Here is a 14,878-nt window from a genome sequence, read left to right as displayed (position 1 = left end):
GGGGAATGGGGAACCCTCCTGCACCGTTGGCAGGAATTCAAATTGGTGCAGCCATTGAGGAGAACAGTACGGAGTTTCCTCAGACTAAAAACAGAGCCACCACATGATCCAGCAATTCCACTCCCGGGTATATATCCAGAGCAAATGAAAGCACTAATTCAAAAAGATACAATCACCTCAATGTTCATTATTTACAAGTCAAGACATGGAAGCAGCCTAAGTGCCTATCAGCGGATGAATGGATAAAAAAGATGTGACACATACACACACAGGAATATTACTCATACATAAAGAATGAAATTTTACGATTTGCAACAATATGGATGGACCTGGAGGTTACTATGCCTAGTGAAATGAATCAGAGAAAGACAAATACTGCATGATTTCCCTTATACATGGGATGTAAAAGAAATGAATGAATATAACAAATAATACATATAATTAGGTGAATGGGAACCACTGCTATATGATTCTAATGGATTCTTTGTAGGAAAATAAATCTGTCATCATCTATATTAAGGAAGGAAGGAAGGAAGGAAGGAAGGAAGGGCTGCAGTTTCCAGTCTAGTGTATAATCACTCTGTCCTAACAACAAGTGAAAAGCTGCATCAACTGAAAAACCAGCTCTTTTAATTCAGAGAAATGAGATCACAGGGCAAACAGGTCTCCCCCAAACTGGAGAGACAGACAGGTAAATACAGAGAATCATAAAGACACTCGCACCCCCATGTTCACGCAGAGTTACTTACAACAGCCAGGATGTGGGCACAGCTTGGCGTCCAGCGATGAACGTACGGATAAAGAAGATGTGATTCTATTATGTGTTGTACATTCTTTCAGCCATAAAGAAAGAGAATGAAATCCTGTCATTGCGACAACTATGCGAAGTGAAATAAGCCAGATGAGGAAAAGACAGAAACCGCATGGCCTCACTTACATGCAGAATCACACACAAACCCTAGCCCCCCAGACTCGCAGCTACAGAGAAGACTGGTGGGTGCCAGAGGTGGGGGTCGAAAGCTACAAACCCGGGGACGTACAACCCGAAGACTGACCCCTCGGGGGAGCTGTGGACTCTGGGTGACAGTGTCGTGTCCACGCAGGTTCATCAGTTGTAACAAGTGCGCCGTCGGGTGAGGGTGTTCACAGCGGGGGAGGCCGTGGCAGGGGGCAGGGGGCACAGGGGAATTCTGTGCTTTCCACCCGATTTTGCTGTAAACCTAAAACTTCTCTAAAAAGTCAAGTCTATTTTTTTAAAAAGGGGGAGAGTGGGTACAGGAGGCCTCTCAGCCGTCTTTGCAGAGAGTCGGCCTCGGTGTCGGGCACTCCCTGGACCCTAAGCCTTGCTGACCTGCAGCCTGGTGGCCTTCCCTTCTACCCAGGGGGGAGAGGCTGGGACCTCAGTTCAAGACCTTGAACTTGGATGTCACCTAAGCACCAGCCTGATGCTCCGCCCTGGCCCGAGGCCTCAGGAGCAGAGGTCCTGAGAGGACCGTGGACTTCCCTAGAGAAGGGCTGGGTCTGTGACCAACAGAAACCAGGCATGAGGTTTCCTCCCACCTCCCCCTCGACTGATGAGGATGTTCCCCCCACCCTGGCCCACGGCCACGCAACCCAATGGCTGAGCCAGGACCCAAGCCACACTCATGACCACTCGACCAGCCTGTCACCACAGTAAGCAGCCAGGGCCTCCCATGAGCATCAAGGCCAGAGGTCACTGACAGGAAGGGGTCAGCGGGCACGACTGCACAGGAAGATGGGCCACCTTTGCTGAGCTGAAGGCTGGGGTGACGCCTCCAGGGGGAAAAGGAGCAGCTTACATCACAGGAAACAGGATTTCCTTCAGTCGGAAGCAGGGTAAGTGCACAATTCCTGAGCAACCCTCACCAAAAGCAGGCCCTCCCTGACACTAGGCCTGAGAATCCGTCACGGCCCGGACCCCGAAGTTTCCTGTCCCTGGAGGCTCCTGCGAGCTCCGTTAACCAATCACTCCCTTGGGAGATGCCTCGCCAAGCTGTAGCGCCTTCCAGATAGAGGCCTTGCAACTACATGAATTTGAAAATCTCCTGTTAAAACGTCTACAAGTCTCCGACGCTCTCCCTCTGAGATACAAATCCAAATGCCCTTCCCTCTGCCTGTGCGTCACACCTGGACACTCACCTCTAACAGAGGATGGAACTGCCGCTGACTGGGACACCAGGTCATGGACGGCCCGGGCTGCCCCCTCACTCTCCACACTGGAGGACACTCAGGCACCCTGTGGGAAAGGTCCTGCGACAGGCGACCAGTGTCCCCCGGCAATAGCCAGTGAGGAACCAAGGCCTCCAGCCAACAGCCTGGCTCACATCTCAGAAGCCTTCTAGCTCACATCTCACATGTCTTCTAGCCCTGGTCAAGCCTGAGTGTAGCCCTGGTTGGGATCCTGCCTGCAGTGCCCAGAACCCAAGCTGCCCTGCTAAGCCACACACAAGGACTTGATCCACAGAAACTGGGAGATAATCAATGAATGCATGTTATTGTTTTAAGCTGCTAGTTTGGGGAATGATTTGTTACGCAGCAGCCACAGATAACAGATACATTTCCTAATGAGAACAAAGGGTAATTGTGGAGTATTTTAGCGGGTGTTTAGGTATATTAACCAGTAACCATCGGAGGCCAGACAGTCATCACCAGCAGGTTGGAAGGAGGACAGGACCCCCACAGCTTGCAGCCCACTGAAGGAACACTCAAAAGAACCTGGGGGAAGAGGGCAGGCCTGAGGGACCCTCTGCCACCAGCTGCAGACTGATGCCTGCTGGTCAAGGGCAGGCTGGGGGCTAGAGGACCAGGGGAGCAGGCAGCCAGGAGTCGGGAGGTGTCGGGAAGTGGAGTGTGTAGCCCAGGCTCCCAGGCCCTGGTGCACGCCCCTGGGCCCACTGGACCTCACTCACAAACAACGCAAAGGTACGATGACCACAAATTTCAGGACCACGGCGGCAGGGCACCAAACCCCAAGCCCAGGGCCTTTCTGAGTGGGCCCTGGGCAGCTACACTGGCTGCAGGCCCTGAAGGTGGCCCGGGGGGAGGGGGAAGAGGCAGGAGGGGCGGGGGTGGGGCAGGAATTCTACCATGTTTTGGGAAAAATAGGAGAACAGAATACTGGTGGGCAGCCCTCAGGTCCACCACTCTCCTTTTGCCTTTTTCTAGAAAGGCTCCTGTGGGATTGTTCAAATGGTCTGCAACTTCTTAAAAATGCTTTTTAGGAAATCTGAACTAATGACCTCTCTCACTTTCTGGCCACAAAATCATGGCCAGACCTGAAATTCAGGCTGACCTGAAATTGCTCCCACCCCACCCCACCATGGAAACATCCTGTAGTTTCACACTGGCGCCACCAGGTGGCGACGGCACCCGTGGCATAGAGGAGCGCGGTGAGAGGGTCCCAGCGCGCTCAGAGCAGGAGAGGGCAGCGGTCCCCTCCATGGGTATCTGCCAACTCTCCCCACCACCTGTGCTGTTGCCGACTCTACCTTTTCCTTAGAATCCGCTCACTTTTTTAAATCTACGTAGATGACTCTAAGAAGGCAGGTGTAAAACAGTCTCAGAGACAGTCAAAGCGCTCTTACTGTTGAGGGGGAAGCGGGGAGGGATAAACTGGGAGTTCGAGACGTGCAGATACTAACTACTATATATAAAATAGGTTTGTCATTCTAAGTGCAGTAAGCCAGAAGGAGAACGAAAAATACCGTATGATATCGCTCATATGTGGAATGTAAAAAAATAAAGACAGACGAACTTATTTACAAAACAGAAACAGACTCACAGACACAGAAAACAAACTTACGGTTACCAGGGGGAAAGGGATCGGGAAGGGATGAATCAGGAGTCTGAGATTTGCATGTACTAATATATATAAAATAGATAAACAACAAGCTTATACTGTAGAGCACAGGGAACTGTATATCTTGTAGTAACTTACAGTGAAAAAGAATATGAAAATGAACATATGTGTATTCATGCATAACTGAGGTGCTGTGCTGCACACCAGAGACTGACACAACACTGTAAACTGACTATACTTCAATAAAAATATATATTAAAAAAATTCTATTGCCTGGGTAGACTGCCCTAGGAGAACGTTGCTGAGATTTATGTTGGAAGATGTTTTGTCTATGGTTTCTTCTAAGAAGTTTATAGTGTCTTGTCTTGTATTTAAGTCTTTAAGCCATTCTGAGTTTACTTTTGTGTATAGAGTGAGGGTGTGTTCTAACTTCATTGATTTACATGCAGCTGTCCAGTTTTCCCAACACCATTTGCTGTCTTTACCCCATTGTATGTTCTTGTCTTCTTTGTCAAAGATTAATTTACCAAAAGTTTGTAAGTTTATTTCTGGGCCCTCTATTCTGTCCCATTGATCCATGTGTCTGTTTTTGTGCCAATACCATGCTGTTTTGATGACTGCAGCTCTGTAGTGCTGTCTGAAGTCTGGGAGGGTTATTCCTCCAGCTTCATTCTTTTTCTTCAGTAATTCTTTGGCAATTCTGGGTCTTTTGTGATTCACAAAAATTTTAGGATTAGTTGTTCTAATTCTGTGAAAAATGTCTTGGGTAATTAAATAGGGATCACATTGAATCTGCAGATTGCCTTGGGCAGTGTGACCATTTTAACAACATTGATTCTTTCAATGCAAGGACATGGGATAGACTTCTATTTCTTTCAGCGATCTTTAATTTCCTTAGTCAGTGTTTTATAGTTCTCTGCATATAGGTCTTTCACTTCCTTGGTCTCAACAATGTTCTCCTAGGGCAGCCCACCCAAACAATACAAATAAAAGCAAAAATAAATAAACGGGACCTAACTAAACTTATAAGCTTTCACACAGCAAAGGAAACCATAAACAAAACAAAAAGACAACCTACAGAATAGGAGAAAATACTTGCAAAAAATGAGACTGACAAGTACTTAGTCTCCAGAATATATAAACAGCTCATACACCTTAGTATCAAACAAACAACCCAATCCAAAAATGGGCAGAAGACCTAAACAAGCAATTCTCTAATGAAGACATACAAATGGCCAACAGGCACATGAAAAAGTGCTCAATATCACTAATTAGCAGAGAAATGCAAATCAAAACTACAATGAGGTATCAACCTACATCAGTCAGAACAACCATCATTCAAAAGTCCATGAACAATAAATGCTGGGGAGGCTGTGGAGAGAAGGGAACCCTCCTGCACTGCTGATGGGAATGTAGTTTGGTGCAGCCATTATGGAAAACAGTATGGAGATTCCTCAAAAGACTAAAAATAGACTTGCCATATGATCCAGCAATCCCACTCCTGGGTATGTATCTGGAGGGAACTCCAATTCGAAAAGATACATGCACCCCAATGTTCATAGTAGCCCTATATACAATAGCCAGGATGTGTAACCAACCTAAATGTCCATCAACAGATGACTGGATAAAAAAGTTGTCGTATATTTATACAATGGAATACTACTCTGCCATAAAAAATAAAATGATGCCATTTGCAGCAACATGGATGAACTTGGAGATCGTCATTCTAAGTGAAGCCAGAAAGAGAAAGAACAATACCATATGATATAACTCATATGTGGAATTTTTTTTGAAAGGATACTATGAACTCATCTACAAAACAGAAGCAGACTCTCAGACTTAATAAACAATCCAATGGTTACCAGGGAAAGGGGGTGGGAGGGGATAAACTTGGGAGTTGGAAATTTACAAATGTTAGCCACTACATATAAAAACAGACTTTAAAAAGTTTCTTCTGTATAGCACAGGGAACTATGTTTAATATCTTGTAATACCCATTAATGGAAAAAATACGAAAATGAATACATGTAGGTATATGCATGACTGGGACACTGCTGTACACCAGAGATTGACACACTGTAATTGACTTGCTTCAATTAAAAAACAAAAGAAGCTGTGGTGTATTTATACAATGGAACACTACTCAGCCATAAAAAATAATGCCATTTGCAGCAACATGGATGAACTTGGAGATCATCATTCTAAGTGAAGCCAGAAAGAGAAAGAAAAACACCATGTGATATCATTTATATGTGGAATCATTAAAAAAATGACAAAAACTTATTTACAAAACAGAAACAGACTAGCAGACATCAAGACAAACTTATGGTTACCGGTGGGGAAGAGGGTGGGAAGGTATAAACTGGGAGTTCAAAATATGCAGATACTAATATATATATAAAATAAATAAATAACAAGTTTCTACTGTATAGCACAGGAAACTATATTCAATGTCTTAAGTAACCTATGGTGAAAAAGAATATGAAAACGAATACACATATGTTCCTATATGACTGAAGTATTGTGCTGTACACCAGAAACTGAAACATTGTAACCTGTCAAGGTCACTGTAAGTAAGGAAAGTTTGAGAAACTGTCACAACCAAGAGGAGACTAAGGAGACATGACAACTAAATCCTGGAGAAAGAGAAAGGACATTAGACAAAAACCAAGGAAATCTGAATAAAGTATGGACTTTAATAATGATGTACCAGGAACTTCCAGAGACAAGAAAATAATGTGCTACAAGCTAGTTTAAGGCTTACATTTACCAAAGGGGTATTTCGACGAGATAAAGACGTGTGCTTGGAAAATAAATCAAAGGGGAAACGGTTGGGGAGGGATAAATTAGGAGTTTTGGATTACTATATATAAAACAAGGACCTACTGTATAGCACAGGGAACAAAGTTCAATATCTTATAATAGCATATAAAAGAAAATAATCTGAAATATATATATATACGTAAGCTGAATCGCTTTGCTGTATACCTGAAACTAACATTGTAAATCAACTATAAAGCAATAACAAATAAAATTTTTAAAAATAGATAAATAAGCTCATACTGTAGACCACAGGGAACTATATTCACTGTCTTGTGGTAACCTATAATGAAAACAAATATACGTATACGTATGACTGAACCAGCATGCTGTACACCAGAAATGACGCAACATTGTAAACCTGAGGTGGGAAGCCCCATGAAAAGACCAGCAGGACCCACAGGCAAGGCCACTACTTTCCACCAGCGCCATCCCGTTCCCTGCACCGGGGGCATTATCTCGCGTTTTGCTTCTGTGGCTTGCTTTTAGACGAACGGAATTTACCCCTAAGACTCTATTGGCTACCAAAGTTCACTCCTGATTGGTCCATTTCTATCACTCCTAATTGGCCCAATTCTAACACCTACTCTGCATATGATGTTGCAAGATGTTGCAAAGTCTAGACTGGCAGCCTACAAAAGCCTGTGTAAACCTACAGACAAGGTGCAGAGATTGGAGTGTTAACTCCTCTGGGCTCACAGGCATTATAAACCAGAGTTCTTCAACTCTCCAAGTGCTGCTTGATTTCTCGCCAGGATCCAGGTTGCTGTCACAACTGAGCTATAACACAGAGCTGTAACACACTTCGCTGCAACAAACCAACTATACTTCAATTAAAAAAAGAAAAAAAAAAGGAAAGTGTCTGTTCTCAGCTGAGAAAGCAGCCTCACCTGTCCCGCAGAGCCTGACAATGAATCCACAGGAAACAGCAACCAGGTGCGCCTGGTCGGCTGAGCCCAAGGAGACCAGCACTGGGAAGTGGGTTTTGGCGCTGCAGACTGTCCATCCTTCTCGTCTGGAAACATAAGTCCTTAGGTTGCGGGGGCCAAGCAGGGGCACCAGGCCGCCCTGCAGCCGAGGAGCCTGGCTCGCAGCAGCCCGGCTCCAAGCTGGGCAAACAGGCTGAGAGGGGCGAGGCCTTCCGCGGACCACTGAGAGGGCGCGCAGCCCCCAGCCCGGCCCCAAGCAGCCAGTTGGTCGAGCGCGTGTCCGCAGAGCCCCAGGGAGCAGCACCCCAGGCCTGTCTGCCCGCGGGCAGCGAGGCCCACGCCAGGCGTGCAGCAGAGGAGGGGCTCCTTCTGGGGCGCCCAGCGACGACGGCCAGACAGAACTAACCTGAAACCCCTCCCCAACTCGGGCGTTTATGGGATAGGGCGGAGGCTGCGGAGGACGCGGGCGGCGATTGGACAGGACGGGCCTGCGCGGGCGCATGGGCAGAGAGAGGCAGCCCTGGGGGTGGGTAGAGCGCGCGTGCTCAGCGCGCAAGCGGGCCGGAGTTAGAGCCCCAGCCCCTCCTCCAAGCAGAAATAAATGAGTAAACCTAATTACCCCCCTCATAAAAAACAAACCGTACAAGTAAGAGGCAGCCTTAGCACCTTTTGAGGGTGGCATTTGAGGCCCTGGGAGTCAAAAGGTCACCAAGCGGACACTCGTGCAGGCCCAGTTGGAGGGTCGTGGTCCTAACACGGCCTAACCAGTCTCAACCGGCTTGAGCTCAAACCGGACGCAGCTGAATCCAAGTTTCCAGAAAAGCAATTCGGGCAAAGTTCTTGTTTAGGCCCTGGGCCCAGGTGTGGTCCTCAACAACGGTTAAGAGCACCAAGTCCCTGCCCTTCTGAAGATCACACCCAGTGGAGATGTGATGGAGACATTTCATCAACGGGGCAACATGTCAAAATGAGATAATCTTAGGTCCTGCTAGGTGCTGTGGAAGTGAGGCGGGGAGCCCCATAAAAAGACCGGCAGGGCCCCCAGGCAGGGCCGCTGCTCTCCTGCCAACACCATCCGGTTCCCTGGCCCAGCGGCTCTATCTCACTTTTTGTCTCTGAAATGGCTTCTAGGAAAGTGGAACTTACCCCTAAAATTCTATTGGTTCCCTAAGCTAACTCCTGATTGGTCCATTTGTAGTACTTCATTTGCATGGAGCTCACTCCTGATTGGTTATTCCTCTCACTCTTGATTGGCCCATTTCTACAAAGCTTGTTCCTAATTAGTCAACTTTTGTTATACCTTAGTTGCATATGATGTTGCAGAGTGTAAACTGGCAGCCTAGTAAAGCCTGTGTAAACCTACAGACGGGGTCCAGAGCTTGGAGTGTTAACTCCTCTGGGCCCGCTGGCATAACAAACCTGAGTTGTTCAACTCTCTGAATGCTGCTTGGTTTCTCGCCCAGATCCAGGTTGCTGTCACAGCTGAGCTGTAAGGCACTTGTCTGCAACAGAAGAGGAGTCCTGGGAGAACAGGAATCAGGGGCAGGCTTCTCAGAAGGGTCACACTCTCCATCCGAGTTTGCAACCTGCTGGGAACAGTCCAGGGAGGAGGGGTGATGGGTAGGGGCCATGTCCTTGAACCTGCGAAAGGGGTCGAGAGCAGAGTGGGCCCCTTAAGTTGGCGTTCTCTTGCTGCTGTAACAGATCACCACAAACGTCAGGGCTGACAGCAACACCCATGTCTTGTGGCTCACTCTTTGTGGGCAGAACGTGCACGTGGCTCTGGGCTCCCTGCTTCAAGCTCCCCGGTAGAAGGCGCGGTGTGGGTAGGGCTGTGCCCCACCCCGAGGCCCTGGGAGGAACCCACTTCCTCCTCAACTCAGCCATGGCCCCTGAGCCCTTCTCAGCCCAGAATCGCCCTGACTTCCCGTCTGCTGCGTCCCATGCTGCTGCTTCTGCCACCAGCTGCACAGAGCTCTCCGCATTTAAGGGCTCCCACGTTCACAGGCAGGCCTCCTGGGAAACCTCCCTCTTTCAGGGTCAGCTGTGTGGTGAAGTACAGACCAGGCAGAGCTGCGATGTCAGATCAGATGGTCCGGGATCTGGCTGCGGGGCGGTGGGAGCTGTTCTGAGGGGTTCTTACGGGGGCAGGACCCTCTTGGGCTGTAGCAGGTGGGAAGGCAGAACTGTGGGCCTGTGCACAAGCACACACCTGCATACACGCACATGCACACAGATGCACGCACACAGGATCTTTCCACAGTAAAGGAGGCATGAGTGTGTCTACAGACACAGCAATGAGCCAGAGAGAGGGCTTCCATAGGCAGGTAGTAGGGTGACCTGATAAGAAACCTGATGGGGCCAGAGCGGGAACGCCTGCATCTCCCCACAGGGAAAACCGTGTGGTCAGCCTACTCAGGCTGTGGAAGGAGGAGCCCCCCAGGAAGCCCAGACGGCTGCCCCCCACCCCCAGCACATCCCACAAAGGCCTGTCAGGGAGGTAAGGAGCGAGGGAGAGCTCTTGAATAAACGATAAGCATCCACTGTGGAGCCACGTGGATGCTGGTGACCTGCCGGTGTACCAACAGATGGGAAAGGAGGTTCCAGAAGGGCATGGGCCCCGCGTGGCCCTATTTGGGTCAGAAAACAACATAGGCAGGAAAGAACAAAAGGTAGTCTTGTCGGATACTGGGGTTGAGGGGAGCTTTTATCACCTTCTTCCTGCTCATCCATGTAGCCCAGCTTTTCCACAATGAGAAGATTTCTTATTTGTGTCTTCTGTTGGTTTATGTTGTACCTGCTGAAAATAAATGGGAAACCTCAGAGGCCCTAGAGAGCATGTGGGGCTGACCAGGTGAGGTCAGGTCAGGAAACAGCCCGGGGGCAGTGGGTCCCCCACTCACTGGGGCCCCTTCCCCACCTGCTGAAAAGGCCTGCATGCAGGGGGAGGTGGGCAAGGCGGGGTCCACAAGGCAGGGAGGGAGGGCCCAGGAGGCTGACTTCCTGTCTGGGGCCCAGGCTCAGGAGAAAGCCCTCGCTGAGTACCTACCTGGTGACCCCACAGGCAGGCACCCTCCAGGGCAGGGGTGACAGCAGGTGACAGCACACCTACCCGCCTGGTTTGGGCTGAGCAGCGGGAGGCTGGCAGCCTCCGTGGGCGAAGAAGGAGGGTGACCACCCTGCTCCTACCCTGAGTGCAGACTGGGCCCCTTCAGTGCAGGCTGTAGGGGAGATGTGGCCCCCCTAGGAAGGCCACCTGAGGGGAGGGCCAGGCCAGTCTGGGAGGGACGCCCTGAGATAGGAGATAAAAAACCCACACTCTTCAGTAACCCTGGGCAAGGGTAGTCGGTCACAATTTGTTTGACCAAAGTAGGGTATAATCCTACATTCTGGTGCATTTGATGCGTGCCATTCAGCAATACTCAGTGGAAATTCCTTCAACACAGCTCTTACAGCTTGCCTTCATTTTCCACGACATCCGTGTGATACTGTGCCATGTGCTGCGCCAGTGAGTCTGCCTTGGTTTCCCGTTTCTGGCGACCATTAGCAACACTGCAATACACATCTCTGAGTATTTTTTTAAAAAGGAACCCCAGGTGTCCTGGGAGCAGAGGGTTGCTGACAGCGCTGCTCCGTGCAGTAAGGGCTGGTGGGATGGGACAAGGACGGGTCCCTCCTGCTGATGGAACCCCCACCTCCTCCTTCACAGTCAGAGCACGCACAGCTCCCCGACGGCTGGAGGTGCCCACACCGACCCAGCACGGTGACTTGGCCGCCAGCTCTCAGGGGCTGATGTCTGTGGGGAGAAGCAGGCGATAAGCACACAAATGCTGGAGGTCAGCTCCCCCACAGCAGAGGGCTGGGAGCCACAGGACACTGCGACAAAACACAGCAGGCACCCACTCCCTGTCCTGACCATGAGGGTCCAGTGGGGTGGGGGGAAGCACCCTCAGCCCCGCCCTTGACTTGGCTGCTGTGACCCCTGGTGCTGCGACCCTGGTTTAAGAACAAGAGTCAGCTGGAGGGTTGCAGGCTCCCTCCCTCCTGCGGGGTGAGGTGACCTGGCCCCGCTCCAAGGCCCAGTGTCCCGTCAGCTGGCATCACGGCTACTCCAGGCCTGAGTTTCCCTCTCCAGCTCTAACCCTCTGAGTTTTAGAGGATTCAGAACATTCCAGATGGGGGCCCCAGACCCTCTTCTCAGGTTTGACATCTTTGGCTGACACTGGCCTCGACCACGGGAAATGGATGGGGGCTCGGCCCCTCCTCAGCAGCCCCCACTCTGGGCCCTGCCCCTGGGCCCCTCTGGCCGAGCCTCTGTTTGCAGAGGTTGCTAGAACCTTGCTACTTGTTCCCAAAGCACTGCCATACCTCAGGGGTCCCCACACCTCAGTGCCCCCCAGCCCTCCACCGCTGCAAATTTTGTCATCTCTGCAAATCCCTTATTGACTAAGTTGACATTTCGTAACAGTGACACTTTTATAACTTGTGATAAACTGCATAGCTCATGTTTTAATTTTTATAATTGTTCACAACATTTTACTATTGGGCTTGATTTTAATTCCTATTTTACAATGTTAAAAATATAATCAAAGATACACTTCTCTTTTAAGGAGAACTTCAGATCACCAACAGAGATGGCAAGCTGGTGTCACCACCCTGAGCAGAATGACACTTTAGAAATAAATATGATACCCATAAGACAGTGGTCTTGACTTCTAGCTTGAGGCTAATGCAGCTCTCAGTTAAAAAGAAGGACCAGCAAGTGTTCAAAGGCGCTACAGATGCAACGGCACCCAGAGGAGACTTTCTCCATCTTCAGAAGGACCAAGGAGAATTACAAACCAAGTCCCTCTCCCCACTTGGGGTTCTCAGCCCGTGGCAGCCGCCCCATCCTCCTCTGTGAGGGGTTACTGGTCCCATTTTACAGATGAGGAAAACTGACATTTGGAGGAACAACCAGCAGAGCTGTTGACCTCAGGGGCCTCCTCCTCCTGGAAGCCTTCCCCACCTCCTGGGACCAGGGCCCCCCGGGTTCTCCCGCACACCCTGTACTGGGGCTCCTGGAAGCACTGGTGGTACAGCAGGTGCGGTGCGGGACCTCTCTGTAAGTGGGGGTTGACCTGCGGTTCTGTGTGCGAGGTCCCAGGACCCCAGGGAGATAGGCCCTCGGGGCTGCACGCGGGGATAAGCCAGGCTATTTTTGCCATTTCCTTCCTCCCAACTCAAGCTGGGGCCACCATCAGCCGCCTCACACAGAGCGGCCACTGCAGCCTCAGCCAGGGCAGTTCAGGCCAGAGAAAGGGGTGCCCTGACTGCAGGCCTGTCAGGTAAGTGGCCCTCATCACCCAGCACTGCTCCCCACAGTGTGGGCCCTCCTGGGGGGACAGTGGGTCCAGACCCTGCAGGGAGGGAGGGCACCAGCAGGCAAGTCCAGCCTCTGCCCCTCCTTCGCTCCCCCATAGACAACGGGCTGGGGGCATTCCCTCTGAGACATCGGGTCCTTGGCTGAGTCAAGATTCACTGGTTTATTCGACAAATGTTCAGTGGAAGCCTGCCACGGGCCAGGCCCTGGTTGAGGAGCTTGTCTTCAGCAGGAGACTCAGCCCCCACTGAGTCATGGAGGGAGGGCATGGACCAGGCAGAAGACTGGGCTCACAAGACTTGAGTGAGTCTGGTCTCTGGCACAAAGTGCTGGGCTGCCCCGCACAAGTCAGTCTCCCTCTCTGGGCCTCAATGCCCCAACTCCAAACTTGATCCTCCCTCAGTGGGTTTCCAGATGGCGTCCCTTCTGGGTTCCCTTCCCTGTCCCCCCTCAGCAACCTCGCCCAGCTGCTTTCTACATCAGGGACCACGAGAGAATTTACTCTGCAGTGGCCCAGCTGTTTGGAATGCGTGGGCTGAGATAGGGTCTGTGCTGGGCACACCATCGATGGGTTGGACCCCAGGATAGAAGATGGGCTGGTGGGAGCAGCCTGGGAGGCCCTCTCCAGGACCCTTCCAGCCTCTGGGGGCAGGGGCCAGAGCTGGGATCATTTAGCAGGCATCTGCACACCACCCCCGCCCCCCGCCCTGAGCAGGGGCTGGGGTCCCTGCCAGGGGACAGGAGGGCCCTCCCCCTTCGCAAGCACGGGCTGAGCCCCACTCCCCGCCCCCACCACAGCCACCCCAACGCCCTGCCTTCTGAGTGTCCAGGAGGGTCGCCAGCCAGAGGTGGGCTTGCCTCACTTCCTTGTCTCCACCACTCATCTCACAGAGGAGAAAACCGAGGCCTGACCTGAGGGGGAGGTGAGTGGTCCCTTAACCGGGTGGTGGGGTCCCGCCGGCCCTCGGGATGGGGCGCAGGCCTCTGGAGGCCCCCCTCACCTCGCAGCCCCTCTCCCTGCAGCCCGCCGGCCCCATGCCCGCCTGGGCGGCCTTGCTGCTGGTCTGGGCGGCCGCCGAGGCCGCGGAGGACTGCCCCGCCCCGTGCGCCTGCCGGGCCCTGGACACCATGGGGCTGCAGGTGGACTGCCGGGGCCGGGGACTCACGGCGCTGCCCGCCCTGCCGGTCCACACCCGCCGCCTCCTGCTGGCCAACAACAGCCTGCACTCCGTGGCCCCCGGCGCCTTCGACCACCTGCCACAGCTGCAGGCCCTCGACGCGGCGCAGAACCCCTGGCACTGCGACTGCGCGCTCACGTACTTGCGCCTGTGGCTGCGGGACCGCGCGCCCGAGGAGCTGCAGCTCGTGCGCTGCGCCGGCCCCGGCGTGGCCGCCGGCCGCGCGCTCGGCCAGCTGGGCGGCTCCGAGCTGGGCGGCTGCGGCTGGCGCCTCGCGAAGGCGGGGGTCTCCCCGGGGCTGTGGTGGGACGCGGCGCTGGCCGCCGTGGCCACGCTGAGCCTGGCTCTCCTGGCGGGCCTGCTGTGCACCCTCTCACCCCGGGGCGGGCGGGCCAGGCCCTGAGCCCGCCCCCCCCCCCCCCGCACGCCGCCCGGGCAGCCCGCCCACCAGTAGCTCCAAATAAACCAGCCGCTCGGCCATTTCAGCCAGGCTCAGAGATGGGTATTTTTACTCTCAGCACCTGTCTGGCTCCTTCTGGAAACCTGTGTCCATTTTTGCCATGACAGATACCAATTGGGGCTTCTCTGTCTCCCAGCTCCCAGGAAAACGGCTTGTCCCACCTCCACGCCACCCCCAGTTCCACAGTCTCTGGACGCCCCAGCCCTTTCCCAGTGCCCACCAGGTCCCAGGACTCCGCGTCTCACACCCTCTGCCGGCTGCGGGCACCTGCTTCCCACATGACTGCCCCGACAGCCCAGGTCAACTTTG

General features: G+C 52.3%; 1 protein-coding gene and 1 long non-coding RNA gene across 2 annotated transcripts in view; one reads left to right on the top strand and one right to left on the bottom strand.

Annotated features, from left to right (window-relative positions):
• Nucleotides 1-10,440, bottom strand: part of LOC135323322 (uncharacterized) — a 42,242-nt gene extending 31,802 nt beyond the window's left edge. Inside the window, exons 1-3 of the long non-coding RNA XR_010384748.1 lie at nucleotides 10,284-10,440; nucleotides 8,989-9,155; nucleotides 7,531-7,655 (exon numbers count right to left, since the gene is read on the bottom strand). This is a non-coding gene — a long non-coding RNA (uncharacterized LOC135323322). The remainder of the gene's footprint in view (nucleotides 1-7,530; nucleotides 7,656-8,988; nucleotides 9,156-10,283) is intronic.
• Nucleotides 10,441-12,607: 2,167 nt separating this feature from the next.
• On the top strand, nucleotides 12,608-14,512 carry GP9 (glycoprotein IX platelet). The gene is made up of 3 exons (XM_064496833.1): nucleotides 12,608-12,896; nucleotides 13,730-13,854; nucleotides 13,940-14,512. The coding sequence occupies exon 3, from the start codon at nucleotides 13,967-13,969 to the stop codon at nucleotides 14,510-14,512; it is 546 nt and encodes a 181-aa protein (XP_064352903.1). The 5' UTR covers nucleotides 12,608-12,896; nucleotides 13,730-13,854; nucleotides 13,940-13,966.
• The last annotated feature ends 366 nt before the right edge of the window (nucleotides 14,513-14,878 follow it).

Source organism: Camelus dromedarius, chromosome 17, assembly GCF_036321535.1.
Source record: "Camelus dromedarius isolate mCamDro1 chromosome 17, mCamDro1.pat, whole genome shotgun sequence".
In the NCBI taxonomy this organism is placed as follows: domain Eukaryota; kingdom Metazoa; phylum Chordata; class Mammalia; order Artiodactyla; family Camelidae; genus Camelus; species Camelus dromedarius.
Note: the sequence above shows the minus strand (reverse complement) of the source record. Positions and strands in the feature narration are given on the sequence as shown.

Bases quoted from the DNA above. Each gene is read 5' to 3' on its own strand.
- GP9 (XM_064496833.1), top strand. From the start codon at position 13,967: ATGCCCGCCTGGGCGGCCTTGCTGCTGGTCTGGGCGGCCGCCGAGGCC.